General features: G+C 31.6%; 3 protein-coding genes across 3 annotated transcripts; 1 reads left to right on the top strand and 2 right to left on the bottom strand.

The window, feature by feature from the left end:
• The first annotated feature begins 2,261 nt into the window (after positions 1 to 2,261).
• Positions 2,262 to 7,004, top strand: LOC129297414 (pentatricopeptide repeat-containing protein At4g20770-like). Its single transcript, XM_054935755.1, is given in 4 exon segments — positions 2,262 to 2,497; positions 2,810 to 3,240; positions 3,392 to 5,488; positions 5,490 to 7,004. Coding segments are annotated over 2 exon segments (2,349 nt in total). The 5' UTR covers positions 2,262 to 2,497; positions 2,810 to 3,240; positions 3,392 to 3,406; the 3' UTR covers positions 5,757 to 7,004.
• A 6,279-nt stretch (positions 7,005 to 13,283) lies between these two features.
• LOC129297412 (ethylene-responsive transcription factor ERF019-like) lies at positions 13,284 to 13,972 on the bottom strand. Its single transcript, XM_054935753.1, has one exon. It carries the CDS (start codon positions 13,820 to 13,822, stop codon positions 13,286 to 13,288), a length of 537 nt encoding a protein of 178 aa, XP_054791728.1. The 5' UTR covers positions 13,823 to 13,972; the 3' UTR covers positions 13,284 to 13,285.
• A 9,186-nt stretch (positions 13,973 to 23,158) lies between these two features.
• On the bottom strand, positions 23,159 to 23,851 carry LOC129297410 (ethylene-responsive transcription factor ERF019-like; the record flags this gene model as incomplete). The annotated part of the gene is made up of 1 exon (XM_054935752.1): positions 23,159 to 23,851. A coding segment is annotated over one exon (445 nt), but the record flags the coding sequence as incomplete, so codon positions are not given.
• Positions 23,852 to 25,077: the final 1,226 nt, after the last annotated feature.

Raw genomic sequence — 25,077 nt, 5'->3', positions numbered from 1 at the left:
GACTTCAATTCAGTTATATCTTAATCTTTTCTATATTGTTAGCTCCTTAATTGATCATCTTGATTATATGCTACTTTTTTTCCTTGTATAAATTTTATATAGTTGGAACTAATTTTCCTTTCACGCTTAAATCGTGATTCAATTTTTTCTTTCTCTGTATGTTGGAGCAATGTCAGCTAGAATATAAATTTAGTAATTCTTCTTTATGTCAACATTTACTTTTGGCAATTTTTTTCTAATATTTCATGAATCAATGTCATATGGACTTTTATGTTTCATGTATAAATGAGGATCTATATGAGACATAGAGAATATATTCATTTATTTTCATTTCTAGCTATTCATTATATGAGATATAGAAAATACATTCATGTACTTTCATTCCCACCTATTCATCTTTCCCCCTAATTTTGGGATAAGAAACCATGTAATGTAAGTCTTCTGTATCCATTTATTTTTTTTTATAAAAATATTATTTGTTTCACTTAGGAACAAACAAGAAGTAGAAGATCTTACCCAACATTTATTTCCAACTTTTTTTGAATATCTATTTCATATGTGATTATGGTGAAGTTTGCATAATCAAAACTTTGACTCTTGATAGCAAGCCAATTTCATGGGGCATGTGCTACACTTTATGGGTTAAGGTGCAAATATAACCATCGGATTTCCAAGCAGGTACACCTCATATTCCTAATTTTTAACATAATGCCCATTTTAAATTTAGTACAATGTGGCCTTGCCATTAATGTTTGATTATGTTTACTCCCTTATTCAAAAATATAAAGCATTTTTAACCGAATCTCACCTCTAATAAAGTAGTTATCTATTTTTAAACTAACCCTATCTTTTCATATTTATTCTTATTAAACACTCACAATAAATATAAAGTCATTTATTAATAGGGATACTTTAAAAAAAAAGTCATAATTATACTTTGAAAGATTAAAAATGGCTTATATTTTTAAACATCTAACTCCTTAAAAAATGGCTTACATTTTTTAATGGAGGGAGTACTTAAAAATACTAGAAGCTCCTATGCACTCATATTTAATACATTTATTTGTTATTTATTTATCAAGTCCATGATGTTATCCATCCTTCCTCAATCCATTAGTATTTCACATACTTCCAACAATTATGATTTAGAACTCTCTGGAAAGCTTATGATGTATACTTTTCAATGCAACAAGAATTAGTGAAAAATGTTGTCATTTGCTCTTCAAAATATGATAAAAGAAATTATTTTTCCATCCATACACTCATCAATTTTCTTAAATAAGCATGCTCAAAGAATTCTTTATATATATATATATATATATATTCTAGAACATGTCTAAATTATGTGGTGTGTTACACTAATAACGTGTTACAAAAGATTGGGAGGAGAAGAGAGGAAATTTAAAAAGAGAAGAGAATGTGAAAATTGAGAATAGAGATTTTTTTTTAATTTGGGTGGGCAGAGTACAATTGAGATGTTAGAGTATTTTATAAATTTATAAGACCTTTTAATAATAAATTCTCTTACCTAAATGTAATTTTTTATTTTTTTTGTTATCTATCCTATCTGCACAATTTTTTTTTTTCATAACTCATCTTATGTGGCATTGGCCAATGGTAAAGCTACGTGTATAAACAACTTGTTTTGTTCTTTTTATAAAGGAGAAAACCGTTGACACCCAACTCACTTTTTTAATCTATTATCACTCACTTCATCTCATTTTATAAGATATTTTTAATGTAATTTAATGTTTCAAAATATAAAATATTTTTTAAAAAAATATTGACAATGGTTATTCTAATATTTCATCTTATTGTTTCACTCTTTAAATAAATTTCCTTCCCCTCCTCTCTTATTAATTTTGATAGTTTATAGAAAAGTTAAGATTATAAACCATATTTTTAAAATCATTTATTTCTAAATCCAACCTTTTCACAACAACATAGTTTTTAAAATTATTATTTTTAATTCATGATTTTTAAAATATTTAATCACAATCATCAGGCATGTAATTTTTTTAAAAAAATTATTACATTTTTATTTTTATATGAATTTGAATATTTTTAAATAAATCAAAATTGCATCCTTGAGTTTAGATCTCCACTCCGCCGCTGCCACTGGCGGTGTTAAAATTGCTTAGTTGGCAGCCTTATCAGTGCCTCGTCGGATAAAATAAAATGAGAATAATTTTTAAGAATGACATGTAAATTTTATAAATCTTGCTGGCAAAAAAAAAAAAAAATTGTGGGTCAAATAGGGTTCAGACTTCAGACTGAGAGTGAAGACGGTGGCGAGAATTTCATCACCAGCACTATCCTCCTCCTCCGTTTCCGCCGCCTTACCCGCCACCTTAGTGAGGAACCTTCCAAGGCATCTCCAGCTACCCTCCGGCGCCTCAACCCGCGATCTGCTACCGTCAGTCGGTCCCATCTCCTGGCGTCATCAATCCATCTCCTGGTCATTATCATCCTCATGGCTGCTAAGTGGTTTCACCGGGTATGTTTCTACGCGTCCGCTTCCCTTTTGTTTTCTATTGATTAGTTGTCTTTGTGGGTTTGACTGGTGCTTGGTGATCAATAGTACTGACTTTTTAATTCGAAATTTCTTTGATTTGATGCATCATTTGAAATGGTTTTAGTTGTGGTCGAACCAGCTTGTTGCTACGGAATGATTTCGATTCAGTTTGTTGGGTCTATTTGATTTGGGTAGTTTAATTTACAGGGTTTCATGCTATTTATGTTTTCTCACTTTAGCCAACTAAGCAATTTTAACTCTGTAGACTCTTTTTTTTTTTTTAATATTTTACAGATAAGGATGGGTGGAAAAAACGGGGAAAAGTATAAGGACGCCACTGAGTTAAAGTATGAGGACTGGGTTACATACTTGATGAACTTATTAAAGATTAAAAAATTAATTTTTTCTTGAAAATATTACTACAAACCAGATTATTGTGGAATATTTTGGCCCAAAAATGAGAAAGGGGGGAAGCTTCCCCAAAAAATAAAATGTAAGAAAAGCTACGTGAATAATTTTGAATGGAGAAGAAGGATACCAATGTCGCAAGCCACCAAAACGAGAAAGCATTAGAAATCCCTAAATTGCAAACCACCTTTCATTGAACAGCTCTCGGCCGTGCTAAGTTGGTGTAAGATTTGCTGCAACATCAAACTTCTTGATTTTCACTTCGGTGGCTGAGGAGAGTACAGAGATGAAGTTCTTCAAATGTTTCACTCTATAAGGTTAGTGCATGTGCTGTTCAATATTGAAAATCTGAAACTATTGCTCTAAAGTTATGCTGAATTCCGGCATACGCAATTATGTGTGTAGCTGTGTTTGAATGGACCAATCAAGTAATAGGATAACACCCATGCTTGTAATTTGAACTAGTAGTTTATCTGGGTTTTCATGGAAACCAATATTCCCAATTTGGCAAATCTTCTTCAGCTTTGCATCAGCAAGAAAGCTCTCCTAGCAGGTAAGATTCTCCATGCACGAATCTTCCGTCTGTCCCTTTGTTCTGACACCCTTCTCTCCAATCACCTAATTGAACTGTATTCCAAGTGTGATGATGTTAATGTTGCCTATCGTGTGTTTTGTAAAACACCTCAAAGAAACATATATTCCTGGAATGCCATCTTGGGTGCTTATTGTAGACATAGCAACTTGCGGGATGCCTATACATTGTTTCAACAAATGCCTGAAAGGAACACTGTATCATGGAACACTATGATTAGCACAATGGTACGAACTGGATTTGAACAGCAGGCATTGGATACTTTTGACTTAATGATGTTGGAAGGAATTAAGCCCTCCCATATTACATTTGCTAGCATATTTAGTGGATGTGGTGCTTTAACAGATGCTGAGTTTGGCAGGAAAAGCCATGGTCTTGTGGTCAAGGTTGGTCTTGACAGGAATCTGTACGTTGTCAATGCTCTTTTGTTCATGTATAGTAAGTGCGGGCTTGCCAGGGATGCAATGCATATTTTTAGGGACATACCTGACCCTAATGAGGTTTCTTTTACTACAATGATGGGTGGATTAGCTCGGACAAATCAGGCAAGAGAAGCTTTTGAAATGTGTAGGCTAATGTTAAGAAAAGGTATTCATATTGATTCTGTCTCATTGTCAACCATCTTGGGTATCTGCTCAAAAGGAGGATTTGAGGAAATTGGTCTCTATGTTCAAAATTATGGCCTCCCACCTACTGTTTTGGGCAAAGAAGTACACGCACTTTCAATTAAACTAGGATTTGAAAGAGATCTCCACTTGAACAATTCACTGCTTGATATGTATGCAAAAAGTGGAGACATGGATAGTGCTGAAAATATTTTTACTAATTTGCCTCAACTGAGTGTTGTTTCTTGGAATATAATGATTGCTGGATATGGAAACGTGTACAACAGTGAGAGCGCTTTAGAGTATCTGCGAAGAATGGGATCTTATGGGTTTGAACCAGATGACGTTACTTATATTAATATGCTAGCAGCATGCATCAAGTCTGGGAATATTAGTACTGGGCGTTATATATTTGACAGCATGCCATGCCCAAGTTTGACTTCATGGAATGCTATGCTCTCGGGCTACATCCAGAATGCATATCACAAAGAGGCTGTTGAACTATTTAGAAAAATGTTGTTCCAAGGTGTACGTCCTGATCGGACTACGTTGGCTATTATTCTCACTTCATGTGCTGAAATAGGACTTAATGTTGAGGGGAAACAAGTTCATGCATACTCACTAAAGTTTGAATTATATAATGATCTGTATGTTGCCAGTGGTCTTATCAATGTTTACTCAAAATGTGGGGAAATGGAATTGGCAAAGCATGTATTCTGCAAACTTTCTGAACTGGATGTTGTTTGTTGGAACTCAATGATAGTGGGGTGCTCAATCAATTCTCTTGACCAAGAATCTTTCTGTTTCTTTAAGCAGATGAGAGAATTTGGCTTCACTCCTTCTGAGTTTTCTTATACTAACATATTAAATTCATGTGCAAAACTTTCTTCCTTAAAGCAAGGACAGCAGATTCATGCACAAATAACAAAAGATGGCTTTGTAGATGACATATTTGTGGGGAGTTCTCTTATTGAAATGTATTGTAAATGTGGAGTTGTGGATGGAGCCAGGTGTTTTTTCAATATGATGAAATTTAAAAACATTGTTACTTGGAATGCAATGATCCATGGTTATGCGCATAATGGATGTGGTGTTGAGGCTGTTTGGCTTTACAAGGACATGATCCAATTGGGTGAAAAGCCAGATGATATTACTTTTGTAGCTGTATTAGCGGCATGTAGTCATTCTGCTTTGGTTGATGAAGGTGTTGAAATATTCAATTCAATGCAGCAAAACTTTGGAATTATGCCAATGGTAGATCACTATACTTGCATTATAGATTGTCTGGGTCGTGCTGGCCGGTTCAATGAAGCAAAAGTCATTCTAGATAGTATGCCATGCCAAAATGATCCAGTCATTTGGGAGGTTTTTACTGAGCTCATGTCGTATTCATGCTAACCTGGAATTAGCAAAAAGAGCAGCAGAGGAACTCTTTCGATTGGATCCTCAAAATTCTGCTTCTTATGTGCTTCTTGCCAACATGTATTCTTCTGTGGGAAGATGGGATGATGCAACACGTGTTAGAGATATGATGAGTGACAAACAGGTACGTAAGGATCCTGGTTATAGCTGGAGTGAATTCAAGAATGAGATGGAGGACAGTAATTGTGATGGGTTGGGGTGCAATGTCATTTAGGGGATGAGATTTCTTTATCATAAATGAAATCAAGGCACTTCTGCAGAGGTTTTAATGACTACTGCAAGGGGGGATTAACGCTTCCCCCTCAAAGTTGATAATGGCTAGTTCGATGCAGTGAATTCTCCATGTGGGTCCTCAATAAACTTGAGTTGGATTCCGGATTGTTGCTCGTTTGCAAAACTTGGCATGGAATCTACATGACGGTTTTGATCCCTTGAAGTTTGAGATGTAACACTTCTCTTTCAATAGCTGAAAAGTACTTCCATACTCATTTGGGATTGCGCTACCTAGACATTGTGAGTTCAACAGCATGGAGACTATTTGCTTGGGGAATATATGTTGCCCTGGGGAGAATAGATAATTGGTGATATCTTCATGCAGGGATACAGATGTCCTTGTCTCCAATCATTGATGCCAATTTAGAGCTTTGCCTTCCCAACACCGTGGATGTGTAGACTTTTCTCTCCCTTGAAAACTCCTTAAAAGCTCACATCTTCCTTCAACACTCCACTTCCCCCCCATGACTGAGAATTGTTTTCTAGTCCAGACTATCACTCCTGCACTTCCATTCTGGCTATTATCAGTACCACTCTAGCCACACTCAAACTGTTAAATGATAGAGAACCTTCCTAAGATACCAAGTAGTTTACTAAGCAATATCAGAAATATAGAGATCTATCTCTGAATTTGGTAGAAATCCAACGCACAGACCCAGTCCTAGATCCAGGAATAGCAGAAAAATAATATAACCAACAGATTATAGTCTCTAGGATTCAAGGCGGGTCCTGGTAGGTTTTCCAGGCCAATGCCACTCCCCTCCCCTCCTCTTTTCTCATTTCATTCTTTCCCAAATCCTCCCAACAGTCTGCCCCCTGAAAAGTGCAAACTCTTGCAAACAGCCAAGTGTATTTCTATATTATTTCACCAATCATGCCTGTAACACCCTTGCACCATCTGATCTGCATCCATGCCTATTCCTCTTCTAGTGTACCTTAGCAATTACTCTTCATTCTCAATAAAAACATTTTTGACATTAAATCTGACAAAGTCAAGAAGTTGAGGTTGGGTTGATGGCACAGATATGTAATAAGATGAGTGAAAGTTTTGGTTTTATACTGCCTGAGACGGCAGAAAAAGTGTCATAGACATATTGCTGTTTTCTCAAATTATGGGGACTGCTGTTCTATTACCACTTCCAAGGATTTAGGCTCTTTTTCTTTTCAATATATCCCCCCCCTTTTTTTACTGTGGCTTGATAAATGCAGACCGTTCGATTTTTTTTTCCACATGGCATTTTACCATCTGCACATCTTGTTAGATTCTTGTTAGGCCATTTCGCCTTGTTATTGGACTGCATGATTGAGTGAAGTGTCACGTGTTAAGCCTGTAATCTTTTTCTTAAATGTAATAATCTTGACCCAACATCAGATGGATCATTTGGAAAAACAGTGAACGAATCGTTGAAGGCACTAAAAATATCTACTGGAGTGTCTTCTGGCGTTGCCTCAGCTTCATCTTAAGCTTGCAATGGTATTGCAGAGGCTTACGCTTAACCACGCAGCCTTTCTTTGCTTCAGTGTTTTCACAAAAATCAGTACCTTTTTTTCCCTTCGAATGATACTAAAATTTATCTATGAAATGTAGACAGTACGTGGAAACACATGATTCACAGGCTGTGGAAATATAAGAGACCTATTTTAGTTTTACGTAAGTTTTGAGAATTTTACCGTGGCATAGCTCTACAACATTAAGAACACGAAATATCCTTTTTGTTATTTCTAAAGAAAGAGATCAGAATTTTTTTTATTATTATTATACACAAGTGTCTTTTAGTGATATTTTAATTAAGTGTAGCTAAAATGTATGATAATACTACCAATTATTTTTATACAAAAGAAGTCTAATTAGTAATTACAACTCTTCATTTCTTAGTTCGGAGCTCTGGATCATGCTGTTAGACTACTGGTAAATGAAAGAAGACTGTACACGTACAATGAATGATCAAATTTGGTGTCAAAACTCAATCTGATTTTGAGTGGCCCGTGGTCCACACCATATCATTGATCTAGATTTAATAAAATTTTATTTCATACTTTTAATAATTTAAAATTTTTATAGGGGCATAATCTAAAATAAATATGATTTTTAAATAATTAGTATGTCAAAAAATGAAACTTTTATTCAATAATTATCAATTAAAAAATTTAAATATGAACCATTAAATTTTGACTTAGACAATTCAAATCTCACAATAACAATGAGCGTCTTGGTGCTCATCCCAAAATTAGGGATCCAATGGATCAAATTGGATGATTGATATTTGATTAAAAAAATTATATTTAAAAACTATTATTTAATAGGTACAGAATTAAAATAACGATAATCTTGTAATTGTTATTCTAGCAAAAAAAAACATAATTTTTATATGAAAAATTACAAATTAAAAATTTTAAATCTAAACTATTAAAATTAATTCTAAATGTTCCAAATTTCACCACATTGATTAGCACTGAAAATTATCACCAAATCTGACGCACAAGATGATGGAATATGAAAATCGTATGTTCGTTTATAGGCTCACACACACACACAATTGACTTGATCATATATATGATTTGTAAAAAGTATGTTATATAAGACATGTTTAGAAATACATTTGTCAAAGACAAAATTATGGTTTTGGCGTTGGGAAGTAGGTCACTGCCTAATGGCTAAGCCATTTGCCAATAATTTATAAAAAGGCTTGGAGCCACAAGCCATGTTTTCTGTGAGAGATTTCAGTGATAAACTAGTCATGGAATCTAGTCAGAACATTTAATAATATTTTATTTTTAGTCTCATAATTTTAAAAAAAATATATAATTATTGATTCTTATAATTTTAACTTGTTTTGAGATAGGTTTTTATAGTTTTTGTATTACTCCAAGTCTCTTTATTTTATCTCGTCTATAACATTAGTTCCATTGTTTTTGAATATGCCTAGAAAAATGATCATATAACACTAGTGGTATTAAATATAATGACTTGTAACTAGCACTATTAATTTGTGCTAAGATAAAATTATAATTCAACAGATTAATATTGTTACCCACATAGCTTTGTTTTATGTTTCAATTTATTGAATCATAATTCACCTTAACACAAGGATTATTGACATTAGCCACAAGTCTAACATATTTAATATTATTAGTATTACCTTGTTGTTCTTTTAAATATATTCAAAAATAAAGGAACTATCATTGTAAACGAAATAAACTAGAAGGACTTAAAACAACAACAAAAAATTACAGAAACCTATATCAAATTACATTAAAATTACAGGGACCAATATTCCTTGTAATTTTAATAGTTTTATTGTAACTGGAATAAGGCATGATGGTGTTTTCTTTGGTTAATAAGAGTATAATTAAAATATTGAGAATTTTTTTTTTTTTTACTTTTTTGAGTCATTCTTTTAACAAATAAAACAATATAACAACTTTTCTTCATCTGTACATAAAAAATGTTTGCAAAAAATTATATAAAGGAGTGGAGGGACTACTTGACAGGTTTACGGGCTTAGAGTCTGTTTATGCCTTATATGCTCACATGCTTTTTTTTTTTTCCAATTTTTTTTCTCATACGACAAATAGCATTACTAAACATTAGGGCTGTGCAAAAGTCTTCCAGTCCTGTCTGGTCCAATCCAACCCGAGATGGTCTCAGTCTTGTTCGGTCTGTATAGTCACTGGTCCTTCAGGACCAAAAGGACTAAAAAGACCAGACTATTTTTTCGGGTTGGACTGGACAAGAGACCAGGCATCCGGACCACTTGGTCCAGTCCAGTCCTATTAATTTTTTTTATTATAATTATAATTAATTTATTTTTGACAAATGTTTAAAGTGTAATTGATGCTAAGGAGATGATTGCATAAAGATTTATTAAGTTTGTTTCTAAATTGTTATTGTAATATAGTGTTGTTGAATTTTTGAGTACTGTTTTTGTTAAAGTTTATAAATTTAAATAATTTAGACTATAACAAAAATTTTTTTTCTTATTGTTAGAAATTATTATGGATTTATTATTATTATAAGTATTTTTACTATCTTAATTGAGTTTATTATGTTGGAATGGATTATTGCCTCCCATAGAATAAAAAGAGGGAAAAAAAGCTAAGTGAGTACTGGACTGACAGGACTAGTCTCCCAGTCCTATGGACCAAGTCCGGTCCTGTTAATCTTCGGGTTATCACTGGACAAGACTGGACTACGGGTTGCCTAACCCAGTCTTTTTCATGAAAGAGACCGGACTTCGGGTTAGGGTGAAGTCCAGTGCCGTCCTATCTTTTGTGCAGCCCTACTAAACATACAACAAAACAGCACACAAATGCCCATAAATATTAAATTATTTTTTATTATTATAATCAAATACAAAATAAGAATAAACTATATTACGATATATAATTTATTTTTTTAAAATCTCTAAACAATAAATCACTTCTCATAAAACTTTTAAACTACTGAAAATTACTTATTTTTTAAATTTAATAGAATAAAATTCATCATATACGAAAAATTAACTAATTTCATGGTTTTTAAGGAATGATAATTATCATTATTAGAAAAATTGCTGGTAGACCAAGAGTACCACTTTATCTATATTTTATTTAATAAAATTGTACTAATTCAATTAAATAAAGTATTATATGTCACTGTTTTTAATAATTTCTTTTACAATAGAGTGCCTCTTTAATTTTTTACATTTTCTCATACTACTATCATCATAATTAAGGGGAGAGAAAGAATGCAAGAAATTAAAATAATTTAAAGAGGCATAAATGAAGGATAACATACATGTAAGATTAAATGAATTTGACATGGTACATTTTTTGGATATCACTCCCTTCTATCCCTATTATAAAATAACTTCTAGAAGCATTTTTTGATTCTTAATATAAGGCATACTATGTGGTATTAATTTTTTTTCAATATTACCCCTATTAACTATACAAAAGAATATAATGTAAATTTGAAATTTTTTTCATTTAAATAGGGATGAAATTAAAAATTTATTCTATTTTTTAACAAATTTAATAACTTAGTACCTCTCATTAGTTATAATGACATAGTTGGAGGTGCTTTATTTTAGGAATCAAAGGGAATATACAAATGATGCACAAAGTTTAAGCAATAATTTCTTGCTATTATTAAACTTGTAAAAAATGTTTATCTTTTCAATTTTTCCCTTCGCTAAAATTAATTTCCACAATAAATTTGTCTCGAAATTACAATTTTGGTGCAACTAAGAAAGGACAATATTAAAAAAATTAACTACTCCTCCTTTTAATTTTATTTATAAATTGCTTTCAACATTCTCATCAGAACTAAGAAAATATTGACTTTATCTAAAAATCCAACAAGTTTCCAATTCTTTGCTTTTATTAAATACACACAGACACACACTTTAAAAATAAAATATTCTAGCATCCAATAACCTCTTATTTAATTAGAGCAAAATGATAAAAATAAATACAAATATTTTTTCTTTGTTCTATAAATTTGACCAGAGGAGTACATATTTAGCATATATTTATGACTAAATAAAATTTTAAAATTTTAAGAAAAACATAATATTTGATTTTTATAATTTTATCAAGTTTTACTTTTAGTCCTTGTAATTTTTTTTAATATTTTTGGTCCCCTTAAAGACTAAAATTATTAAAAAAATAAAATTATAGAGACATGAAAAAACAAAGATCATTCAATCTTTTTGAAACTATAAGAAAAAAAAAACTATAAGGATTACAACTAAAACTCAATAAACTATAAGAATCAAATATTTTTTTAAATTTTATAATATAATTAAAACAGGAGGGTATTCGTAGTTTAGAATTAGAATTCATACAATTCTGAAAACTCTCTTAGACTTTGACATAAAGGTCGTGCTTTAAAGATTGTAGAAATTGGATATTGTGTGGACCCAAGGTCAAATGTCAGAAGCTATTGGACACGTGAGGATTTGGGAAGTGAAACTAAAGACTACGTCCGTCTAAACCTTATTTTTTCTTCTTTTGACGTTGATAGCCACTAGATTTTAGTCATCGTGACATAGGGAAAGCGAATAAACTAAAAAAAATTGGGAGAACTCCACTCAATTTTTAAACAAGAAAGTTAATTATTTTTTCAGTTTATTTATAAGTTAAATTCTATATTTACTTTGACAAAAAAATTTATATTCACTTGTATAAAAAAAATTTCTCTATTTACATGTTAAGCTTTATTATTTACAAATGGAATGGACTTGTAATTAATTAGCCTTTTTGGTTAAGGTACAAAAATATCTAAAAATTTGAGAACCACCTTCAAGAGCATTTTCAAATGCCCCTAAAGCATTGTTTTTTAAGTGTCGAAAAGCTCTTGGAATTTTTTTTTTTAGTGTTTTTGTACCTTAATTCTAGTATTTTTACCTAAGACTCATGTAATTGTTAGATTACGTTGTTGACAGATTGGCCCGAGTGAGCAAGGGCCTAACTTGAATTAAATCATTATTTGTTTAATTAAATAATTATCATAGCATTGGTTACCGGAAAATGCAGTAATTATGTAATGCTTAAAATCCCTGTAGGGAAATATGGGAAGATGTTCAACATTTTGAACAAATGATTAAAAAAAAAATTACATATAAGTCATGTGAAATTATTTATAAATAAATCATGTAAAATTTTAAAACTATAATTAAATTTCTTAGGATTTGAGTGTAATTTAAAATTAGGATAAAAAATAACAATGCCCTTATTGAACATATATACATTACATCAGTTAAATAATTTATAACTATTTTATCAATAATTTATAACTATAACTTCAACTTTTTATAACTGTAACTTCATATATTTAATAATTAAACTGATTAATTTAATTATTGAATATATAAAGTTATAATTATAAAAAGTTGAAATTATAATTATAAATTAGTTAATTATATTTTTATTAGATGGACCACAAATAATGTTGTTTACCTAAGTATTTCTCTTCTACCTATTGCTCTTTTTTTTTTTTTTAGCAAACAACCTATTGCTCAAATGAAGTAAATGTTAGGCCATGTTTGGTATCATTAAATTGACAAGGTGGAAATAAAATTAGAGATGAAATCCTAATCTAAGCATGCAGGAGTTATAATTTTTAAGAATCTTAATTCCACCAAAAATGTTAGAATTCAATTTCATCATATTGATCATGAAATTGTTTCAAATCCCTTAAATTCATTTTATGAACCCCACTACCCTCATCTTTTTTGTCCATTTATGATAAGGTAGGTTTTTTTAATTTAAAAAAAAAAGGCAATTTGATCTTTTCTTATTTTAAATACATATATTAATTAATATTATATTAAAATTTCATATTCATACCAAATACACTTTTAAAATTTAATTTTATTTCGATTTGAATTTTAATTTTAATTTTGATTCTATTAAAAATTCTTTTATATTATATCAAACGAGACCTAGAGGATCTTGTTTTTCCGAAATAAATTAATCCCGGAACTTCTATGAATGTAGAAGATCTATCAAATAATCATCAATGGAAATGCTCGGTGCTTCTCCTTGTGTATGCCCATCACTCATTCCATCCCATATACCGCCGCCGCCGCCGCTCGAGTCCCACCAGAACTCGTCATTCATCTCTCTGTTTTCTCTCTGCTCATCACCAGTCTTCTCATTCTTCACTTCTGCTTCTACAATCCTCCGCGCATCGACAGCCATGCCGGCATTCGAGGCCGCCTCCTGCACCGACCTTGGCGACATCTCCCTCGGCTGCCGGACATAACAAGGAGGCAGCATCCCCGGGAGGTTGAGCTTGTCCAACGACGCCGGTCTCCTCAGACAGTAGTAAGCCACGTCACGAGCCACCGCTGCCGCCTCCGGCGAGGCAAACGTGCCCAGCCACAGCCGCTCCTGCGACCCAGGGACTCGAATCTCCGACACCCATTTGCCCCATTTCCGTTGCCGGACTCCCTTGTACTTGACGGCTGCGTCCCTGCAATTGCTCCTGCTTGCATTGTTGTCGCCGGAGCTGCAACTCATTAAGCCAGAAATGGGGATGTGGCCGCGCGTGGGTTGTGAGTGCAAATTATGAACGGAAATATTGTGAGCTTTCGTGAGGAGAAGCAGAGCAGAGGGTGCTTATAAAGGTTGAAGATAATGTTTGACTTTGAAGAAGCGAGAGGGTGGATCGTTGAGGATGGAATTTGAAATACAAAGTCAAAATTTTCAAAGGTCAAAAGCAAAAATGCTTAGCCCCCCAACGACTGATGTAATTAATAATTAAAACATGTTGATTATTTCGCATTGAAGATAATTTTTCTTTATTATCTTTTAAATTAGATATTTTTCCCACCTAAACGACTATTGAAATAACCTCCACTATTAATCACAATTAACCATTCAAATTCATGTTAATCAAGGGATTACTTTTTATAGAGATTACTAAGTTTTAATTTCAAATCAAGGAATCCTAAGTTTTCATCAGTTAAATGAAGTCAAAACCATTCATTAACTCTTAAATTAGAGTAAAAACAAATCATGAAAATATGAGATACCTTAGAGGAGTAAAAAAGAAGTAAAAATAGTTAAAAAGCATCAAGTTTGTTAAAAAACAGAGCTATATGCCGTGGCGTATTGCACGTTTTCTTGATAGCTAATTCTCCTATCATTTGATAGCAGAATTGAGGAATTTTTGACACATCACAATTCTTTGTCTGACGTCCGAATGACATGATTTAGGTGTTTATAAAAAAAGTCTTCTTATGAATTAGCTAATGACATAGGTTTTACTCTCAAAATAAGCCACACTAGAGAGTTGGACACCTAAACTTATTCTTACCACTTTTCACAACTTTTGACAACAAAAGGGTGTCAATCTAAAACAAGTGTTAAATATCTTTTCTAACACCCAGATCATATTTATTAAACCTAAGATTACTAGTGCAACAGGTCACATGCATTTATTTACTAGTATAACACAAAATTACTCTTCAACCCCTTTAATACCAAAAATAGAAAGGGGAGGTAATTTAATTGCATTACCTCAAAAACTAGTTATATCATGTTCATAACAACATTTCTATACTTGTACTAGTATTTTGGCCTTATCAACATATAAAACTCATCATATACAAATGCTTAGGGCCTAAAATACAATTCAAATCATTTAAACAACTTATAGTACAAGTGTGAACAAAATGCACCTTAGAATTGACAATAATATTTTATTACACCAAATGAATGTAAACTAGAGGCAAACAGTAAGAAAATACTAATTTCTAAGCCTCCTAAGCTTTCTCCCTCTCTGTGTCAGAGCTAAAGCCTGTAAAATATTAAAGAAGAAGGATAAGTCTAACCACTCAGTAACCAAGGTAAAACCTACCCTATACAATTATATATTAATTGTAATCAAACACATTCATATGAAACCAAGTTCTTAAAATATCCCTAAACACGTATCATAACTTATTATTCCAATTAACACATTTACATCTCACACATGCTGGGTACATAGTCACAAAACACTCTGACATGTGACCATAATCTGATATATCATATGACTTGCCACAACTTAAAACGTGTAACACATCATATAACTATATAGGCAATGATCAACTAACCTTATACCCTCCTTATTTTCTCCGACTAAAATCGTGAGTTATAACACTAAATAGGGCTCCGTCCGTGTGATTGAACTACCCAAGCTCACCAATCGTGAGGTGTGATCCGACCAAAGATCACAATGCTCGCTCTCAAACCACAGTTTTTCCCACTCTCAAATCTATAGGGTGTCGTATATCCTAGGCAAATTATCCTTGATAAACTGGTAGAAATAACTAGGTTCTAGTTTGTCGACAAACTATGGAACAGTTCCTTAACAAATTGTAGGATAAGGCTACACCCCCATACCTTAAAAGACAGCTTAAATGCCATATAAATTCTCTCTACTCCTAATCCCTATGTGAACTCCTGCTCACTGATCATGCCATGTACAATGCTTACTTTTATTCACATTCTTATTTACTTATCACCATAATCATCATGTTGGGCTCACGACTGTGCATTACCCAAGTAAGCACCAATACTTATTTTCACATACATTTACTACTTTCAAACTCAACACATACATCTTTGTCAAGATTTATCATCAACTATTCAATTTCACAACGCTTTGCAAATTGCCACCCAATTCAAAATCACTTTTGCACTTTAAAGCTCATTTCACAATCATTTCTATATCTGTTCTTCACATCAAGGCAATTATGCAAACACATAGCCTCATAGCATATTACATAAATTCACATGTCAAACACATATTTTACATCATATTGCAATTAACATATAACTATCCAAAGCAAGATTCTCTCAGTTACCTCAAACTTTTGAGATGTCAGAGGTTTAGCCCCTCAATATTATAGCTTCCAAGCTTAATTCCCAAGCTAAATTGGTGTTCAAGAGCTTAATCTACAATTATCAATTCCTTAACTCATCAATATTGCCAAACACACACATTTCAACTCTCATTTTCTACTGTTAGATTACCCAATGCTCACATTATTGATGTTTGAGCCTATCCATTAAGTTTATTAACTCTCTTTAATCCCTAAATACATTATTGAACTATTAAACTCCCATTAATGGCATTATAACTCTTCCAACAACTGTTATTAACGTCATTTTCACATAATAATGAGGCCCAACCACTAAAAGTGCCAAAACTAAATATATCTAGGTTTAAATACTCTAATCTACTCTCATTAATTTCATTTGAGTCAATGGATTTATACCCATAACTTATATGGATTGAAAAATCATCTCCCACTATCAAACCCTAATAAAAAAAACTCATAAATGTGAAAGAAAATGAAAGATTAATGAATATGATACTTACCTTTGGTGTTTGTAGATTTCAAAATATTCTTAATGTTGTCCAAGAGTAAACCCTAACAAAGCTTGGTTACTTGTTCTCATTCTCTCGTTCTTTTCTCTCTATTTTTCATCTCAGTTTTATAACTTATTTTTGCAGAAAGAGGCTGTACACCGTTGTGGACACTGAATGTGTCGTGGTGCATGGCATAGAAAGATCTCCTCTCCTTTCAGTATTCCTCTATGCATTGTAGCAGATGAGATTCACGCCGTGATATATGCCACAACAATACTTAATCTTTATTTTCTTCTACTTTCGATACTCAGGTGGTTCGACTTCACATTGAACCTACAATTATGGCTGAAACACAATCAAAACTAATCATTAGACCCCCTAGCCACACACCAGATCAATTTACTTAATTATCATAATTAAACGTAGTCAATTCTCGAATTAAAATTCAGGATATTACAACTATGGCAAAAAAAAACACACAAAAAAATTTGGTAGAGACATTTTAATTGCATGATATATTGAACAAAATTTTTGGAGGAAGGGTGTAAAATTAAATTAAAACAAGGAGAAGTAACTTATTATTATAAGTTACTTTGTCTGATCATTATTATAAAGCATGTTAAACTATTTAACCGGAATGAAGAAATGAAACTTAACTCATTAAATATGTTTTAAAATATATTTTTTAAAATTTACCCTTATTAAAAATAGAGATAGAGAACTACATAGTATACAATTAGCCATAAAATTAAATTTATAACTAATAATAAATAACCCTCCATGTATCTTATATTGAGAATCAAAGAATTATTTTAGAAGGTGCCTTAAAATAGAGAACAGAGGGAGCACTTAGCATATAAAAATATACTCTCTTTTTCTCAAATTATAAAATATTTTTGGGAGATTTGACATTCTATAGACACTCTGAAAAAAAAAAAAGATTTCATTAATAATTTTTTTAATATTACTTTTTTTATATATTTTTTATTTTTAATATTCTTTTGCAAACAAAGTATTAAATGAAAGATTATCTTAAAAAATAAGGTTATAAAGTATATTTAATAAATTTTATTGGTATATGTAATTTTGTCTAAAAAAATTATATAATTTGAAATAGATAGAGTATTATTGATTATGTTATTTCTGTTTTATCCCCTAAGCATTTTCTATGAATATAATAAGAGAACAATAGATTTTATTTTTTAAGACAATATTAATAATTTAATTATCTCTTGGTGAATTAAATAAGATAATTAGAAGTAGTTTATAATATAAATATGGGAAGAGTATTTGTGTTTTTGTAATATTAACACGAGGTCAAAATAATGAGGGTTTAATGGACGGTGGTCCCCAGGGCAGGGGTGTCTGAACTGTAGAACTTGATGAGGGGGAACCAGTTGGCTTAAATTAATGGAGTGTGTGAGATTATTCGATTTGATGGTTGACCGCCTCCAAATGGTTGACCCCTTTGAGGCCGTTCAGTGCTAAACGTGTCTGAATTGGGATCACACTCATTTGAATGATTTGATATGAACAACACCATCACCACAATTGTTTCGGAATGTCGGGGGATAACTTGGTCTCACAAGGCCCGCGTGCGTTGTACACACGCCTTAAACCAACACTGCATGCCTTCGTGTATATATATACTTCCTTTATTTAAAAATATAAAATATTTTTAAAAAATTAAATATTTAAAGATATAAAATATTTTTAATCTTTTAAAGTATAATTATTATTTTTTAAAAAAATACTATTATTGATAATAATTTTATATATTGTAGGATGTTTAATAAATATAAATATAAAAAGATAGGGTTACTTTAAAAATAGATAACTACTTTATTGAAGATAAAATTCAGTTATAATGATAGGAACAGTTGAGAACATGGATTAATTTGTAAAGATAAATCCGAATAACTTGATATAAGGATTGAGTTAGGTTGAAAAAATTAAATTAAATAAAAAATAAATCTTTTTCTGACTTGGAAAGAATAACCCGTAAGCCTAATAAATAGTTTTAATGAATTAAGATTGACCTATTTAACCCCTATTATTTATAAAAAAAATTCAAAAAAATTGAAGAATAAAAAATGAAGGGAGTTTTGACGTCACAAAACCCACAAATACAAGAGAATATGGAATAGATCATGAAAATGTTGATTATCATTTTGGTGTAGTTTTTTAAAAAGTCATGTAAAAAAAATTAAAGAGTTAATTGTGGATCAATTTTTTCTATCAATACACAAATAAACTATATGGCAACTCAAGCAAATATTCTTGGTATTATTTATAGTGTTAGTTGAAAAATTATGAGAGTCGGTGATAAATAACACAAGCCAATCATTTATATTTTTTTCTATCAATATATAAATAATTCATTTAAAAAATCTATTACATATAATTAGGATTATTTATAGTGTCAGTTAAAAATTTACTAAAGAGTTAATTGTAAATTACAATCTAATGATTTATAATTTTTTAATATCGTTTGAAGAATTAATAATAGATCATTAAAAAATTGTGTAACGTTAGTTGAAAAATTATTAAAATTTGTTGTGAAACTCAAACCAATTAATAAAAAGGACATTGACCTGTGATTGAAATTTTAATAATTTAAAATATAAAATTGTTATTAATATTTTGATGGGTCTCTTATTGTCATTTTCCCCTAATAACCAAAATTTGAATTTGGAAGGAGTATTGAATTTCAAAATATCCCACACGTGCAAAGCGAAGAAATTTGAATAACCAAATGGCCGACTTGTTCAACTTGCCCTTTATCAGTAACATTAAATGTCAAATATTAATTATTAATTGGGTGTGACCTGAACATTGTGCTGAAAATAGAAAAGTGTAAATGTGTCCTTCTTTGTTGGTATTAATTAATTTCATCTCTATTATTTAATGTTTCGAGTCTCTGAAGGGGTCTTTCAAAATACTACATTCATTTATAGTTTTTATCAGTATCGTCATAAATAATTAGTAATAAAAATATTAGTTGTTGGCAAGCACCGAATCAATATTTGGTAGGAAAGAGGGCCTCTCCACTTTTTTTTGTTCTCTCATTTTCCCTTCATTTCTCAATCATCATCATTCATTTTATTTTATTAAATAAATGTATTTTAATTATAAATTTAATTCATGGTGTTGTTTGAGAAATGAAAAAAATGGAGGGAAAAAAAAGTAAAGATCCTCTTCCATGTTCGGTATTTAAGATATTTAGAGAAGTCTCTTGTTCAATTTCTTTATTGTTAGGCCCAAGCAAGTGGCAGTATCATTTATATTGACTGAGCCATCAATGTTCTCATCTTTAAGACAATGATTGATTTTTCTTAATTGAAGGTTGATATTATTAATAATATCTTGTGTGCGTGTGAAAACGATATCGATATTAATGGTGACTTCATTAGAATAGATACTTTTGCATCTAGTTTTTTATACGTCCATGTATGCAAAAAATTTCTACCACGGAATTCTTGTACACTAACTTTTAGTATCATTCTTCATACCTATTTCATTTTAAATTGTAAAATATTTTTAAATAAAATTTTATATACTAATAAACTTTATTATATACACTTACGTTATATTTGAATGGGTGGATTTAAGTTAGGAATTTAAATTTCAAGTCTCATATTTAAAATTTCACATTTAAAATTCATAAATTTTAAATTCTTTATTTGAATAATATAAAAAATTTTAAATTACAATATTAAAATTCTTTGTTTGGATTTAAAATAAAATTTCAAATTTTAAATTCTATATTTAAATTTAAAAAAAACTTAGAAGATTAATCAAACTCAACAATTTGAATGGCCAGCTTCCAATAGGATTAAACAAACAAAGCTGACTAGGATGGTAGCACTGGTGACGATTGGGACGAGACCTTCAACTTCCATCAGGACCGGACAGTTGCAACGATGGGGATGGAACGGCTGACTTCCATTGGGACTCAATTGGCACTAGACGACCAACTTCCATTGAGACCGAATCATCGGTGATGACAGGCACAGAATGGCTGACTTCTACCAAGATTGGATTGACGGCGACTACGTGCACTAGACGGCCAACTTCGACCGTGACTGGACCAACACTGATGATGGAGACAACATGGTTGACTTTCACTAGGATCGGACTGATGGCGACAATTGAGATCGAATAGCCAAGTTCCACCAGCATCGGACCGGACCAACAGCTTCGACAACTAGATTAAAGGGATGGCAACAGAAGGCAATCGTCCAGTCCTCGCCCGATAAAAGTTAGACTTTCAGTCCACATCATCGCTATAGGTTCAGTCTTAGTGAAAGTCAGCCATTCGGTTCCTATCATCGTGATCAGTTCGGTGCTAGTTGAAGTAGGCGACCTGGTCCCCATCATTATCTCAGTCCGATCCTGATGAAAGTTGACCGTCCAATTCCCATCGTCATCAGTCCGGTCCCAAAGGAAGTTAGCCTTTCGATCCCCGTCATCACCATAGGTCCTGTCCTAGTAGAAGTTGGTCGTCTAATCCATGTTGTCATCATTGGTGCGATACCGGTAGAAGTTGGCCACCCAGTCCTGTCGTTAGCGTCGGTTTGATTCCAATGCAAGTCAATCGTGCTGTCCCTATCATCCCCATTATTGTCGTCGGTCTGGTCTCGATAGAAGTCGACCATCCGATCTCTATCATCGTCATCAGTCTAATCCTATTGAAAGTTGGCTATTCGATCCTAATCATCGTCGTCGATCCAATCTACTTAGAAGTCAGCCGTTCGGTCCCCATTGTCATCGTTGGTTTGGTCCTGTTGGAAGTCGGCAGTCTGATCCCCGTCGTCGCCATCGTTTTAGTCCTGGTGGAAGCTAACCATTCCTTCCCAATCATCATCGTCAATCTGATCCCGATGGAAGTCGGCTATCTTGTCTTGATCAACGGTGGCAGCTTGTTTACGTCAACTTTGATGGTTCGGTCCAATTATCGTTGGCAGGTTAATCAAGCCTTCATGTATTTTAGTCAAATTACAAAAGAGCTTGAGTTAGGATTTGAAATAACAAAGGTTTAGAAATAATTTTAAATTTCAAATAGATTAAGGGAGAACTTGAATTTGGATTTGGATTTATTAAATTTCAAATAGATTAAGGGAGAACTTGAATTTGGATTTGGATTTAATCCAAATCCATACATTTTGAATTATCCAAATAATAAATTTGACTCAAATTTAAATTCAAATCTAAATTCATATATATCCAAATATAGTATTAACAACTTTTATCTTTTTAAAACAAATATATAAACTTTTAAAAATGCTCTTCATTTAATATATTAAAAAGAAAAGGGATGTAAACTAATTATAAAAAGAAAAATAATAATATTAGAATAAGTTTATTCAATCAAATCTTAATCATCTCAAAGTTTTTCCTACTTTAAAATACTAAATCTCTCTCAAAAGTATTTTATAATTTAAGATGGAGTGGGTATTAAATTTGGAGTACTTGGCTACTTTCATCCAAACATCCTGAATTTTCTTACAATTGCATAAAACATGAAAGGAAGAGTCCAAATCCAGAGAATTACGACAAAAACGGCAAGTCCTTGACTAATTTACCACCATTTTAGTAATTGGTTTTGATGCCCATTATGATCATGATACCATCTCTACTCATGAGATCCGGATTATTAAGATTTAAAATTTTTTTAAATTTTTTAATAAATCTATTTATCACTAATTTGGACAAGACATATTTAATTTACATAGTTTAATTTAATATTACAATTTTTATATTTTTCTATAAAATTGACTATCTAAATATATTTTGAATAGTTCCTATTTAATATTATTTTTTTAATTTTAAATATTTTTATTTTGATAAATACAGTATTGAAAACAAAGATAATATCTTAATGGGCACTTTCTAAAATTTACATTTTTAAAAAATTTATTAAAATTTCAAAATTTTAAATTTGAATTATTCAAAGTAAATTTAGATAGTTAATTTATAAAAATTATAAAAAATTAATATTAAATTTAGACTATTTAAATTAAATCTGAATGGTGCATATTAATAACGAATGGGGACAAAGAAAATTTATTAAAAAAGTTATAATTCTTATAAATAAATGAATACAAAATAAAAATAAAAAGTTTTAAATTTGTACTGTCAAAATAAATCTAAAGAGCGATTAAAACTATGGTACCGACTCCCTGAGCTCCGAAATTGAACTCACAATTTTATACTTTCTCAACATAAAGAGGAAGATTCACTTGGGCCTTTTTATGTACAAAAACGTTTGATTTCATTTCACAAGATATCTGGGTTTAGCAAAAAGCCTAAAACTGTAATACACATCCCTCATAATCCATACATCCTCCAACTATAGAAAGTTATACAAGTGACGAAAACGAACCAAGAGAAGAGGCTTTAATAGTTCAAATCCTGATATTATCCTCCTACTTTTGAGTTCCATTTATACACCAAATTTGCATATACAGCAAAACAATGAAATAAAAGCAGATTCACTTGTGCAAGAGATTCATGGGATGGGATAAAGGTTAGATTCCATTTCTATTACACTTATTCTTCTCAAATGAAGTAAATTTCAGAGAATCTTATTGCTCTGTATTAAATCCCTGAACTTCTAAGACTATTGAAGATCGATAAAATAATCATCGATTGAAATGCTCGATGCTTCTCCTTGTGTGTACCCATCACTGATGCCCTCCCATATACCGCCGGTACCTGCGCCGGCGTTGTCGTCGTCGTTCTAGTCCAACCAGAACTCGTCATTCATCTCTCTGTTTTCTCTCTGCTCATTATCTGTCCTCTCAATCTTCCCTTCTGCTTCAACAATCCTCTGCGCATCGACGGCCATGCCGGCATTCGACGCCGCCGCCTGCACCGACCTCGGCGACATCTCCCTCTGCTGCCAGATATAACAGGGAGGCAGCATCTCCGGGAGGTTGAGCTTCTCCAACGACGCCGGTCTCCTCAGACAGTAGTAAGCCACGTCACGAGCCACCGCTGCCGCCTCCGGCGAGGCAAACGTGCCCAGCCACAGACGCTCCTGCGACCCCGGGACTCGAATCTCCGACACCCACTTGCCCCATTTCCGTCGCCGGACTCCCTTGTACTCAAATCTCCAACAATCTTTATTTCTTCTGCTTTCAATGTTCAGGCGGCCCGATTTCACATTGATCCCACGATTATGACTGAAACACAATTAAAATTAATTATTAGATCTCCTAGTCACGCATCAAATCAATTTATTTAATTATTATAATTAAATTTGATCAATTTAAGGATTAAAATTCGACATATTACAATTATAAAAAAAATACAAACAAAAATTTGGTAGAAACATTTTAATTGCATGATATATTGAACAAAATTTTGGAGGAAGAGTGTAAAATTAAATTAAAACAAGGAGAAGTAACTTATATTATAAGTTACTTTGTGATCATTATTATAAAGCATGTTAAACTATTTAACCGGAATGAAGAAATGAAACTTAACTCATTAAATATGTTTTAAAATATATTTTTAAAATTTACCCTTATTAAAAATAGAGATAGAGAACTACATAGTATACAATTAGCCATAAATTAAATTTATAACTAATAATAAAAAACTCTCCATGTATCTTATATTGAGAATCAAGAATTATTTTAGAAGGTGCCTTAAAATAGAGAACAGAGGGAATACTTAGCATATAAAAATATACTTTTTTTATCTTAAATTATAAAATATTTTTGGGAGATTCGACATTCCGTAGATACTTTAAAAAAATAAAATTTCATTTATTTTTTTTTAATATTACCTTTTTTCATATATTTTTTCTCTTTATATTTTTGCAAACAAAGTGTTAAATGAAAGATTGTCTTAAAAACATAAGATTGTAAAATATATTTAATAAATTTTATTGTATGTATTTGTTTAAATTTGTTAAAATATCATATAATTTGAAATAGCCCGAATACTATTCATTATTTTATTTCTGTTTTATCCTCTAACATTTTCTATGAACATAATAAGAGAACAATAGATTTTATTTTTTAAGACAATATCATAATTTAATTATCTCTTGGTGAATTAAATAAGATAATTAGAAGTAGTTTATAATATAAATATGGGAAGAGTATTTTGTGTTTTTGTAATATTAACACGAGGTCAAAATAATGAGTTTAATGGACGGTGGTTCCCCAGGGCAGGGGTGTCTGAACTGTAGAACTTGATGAGGGGGAACCAGTTGGCTTAAATTAATGGAGTGTGTGAGATTATTCGATTTGATGGTTGACCGCCTCCAAATGGTTGACCCCTTTGAGGCTGTTCAGTGCTAAACGTGGTCTAAATTGGGATCACACTCATTTGAATGATTTGATATGAACAATACCATCACCACAATTGTTTCGGAATGTCGGGGGATAACTTGGTCTCA

This window comes from Prosopis cineraria, unplaced genomic scaffold (assembly GCF_029017545.1).
Source record: "Prosopis cineraria cultivar Desert tree isolate PC_DT_omini unplaced genomic scaffold, ASM2901754v1 PC517, whole genome shotgun sequence".
NCBI classification, from domain to species: domain Eukaryota; kingdom Viridiplantae; phylum Streptophyta; class Magnoliopsida; order Fabales; family Fabaceae; genus Prosopis; species Prosopis cineraria.
This window is presented reverse-complemented; position numbering and strand designations above follow the sequence as displayed.

Bases quoted from the DNA above. Each gene is read 5' to 3' on its own strand.
- LOC129297412 (XM_054935753.1), bottom strand. From the start codon at position 13,822: ATGAGTTGCAGCTCCGGCGACAACAATGCAAGCAGGAGCAATTGCAGG.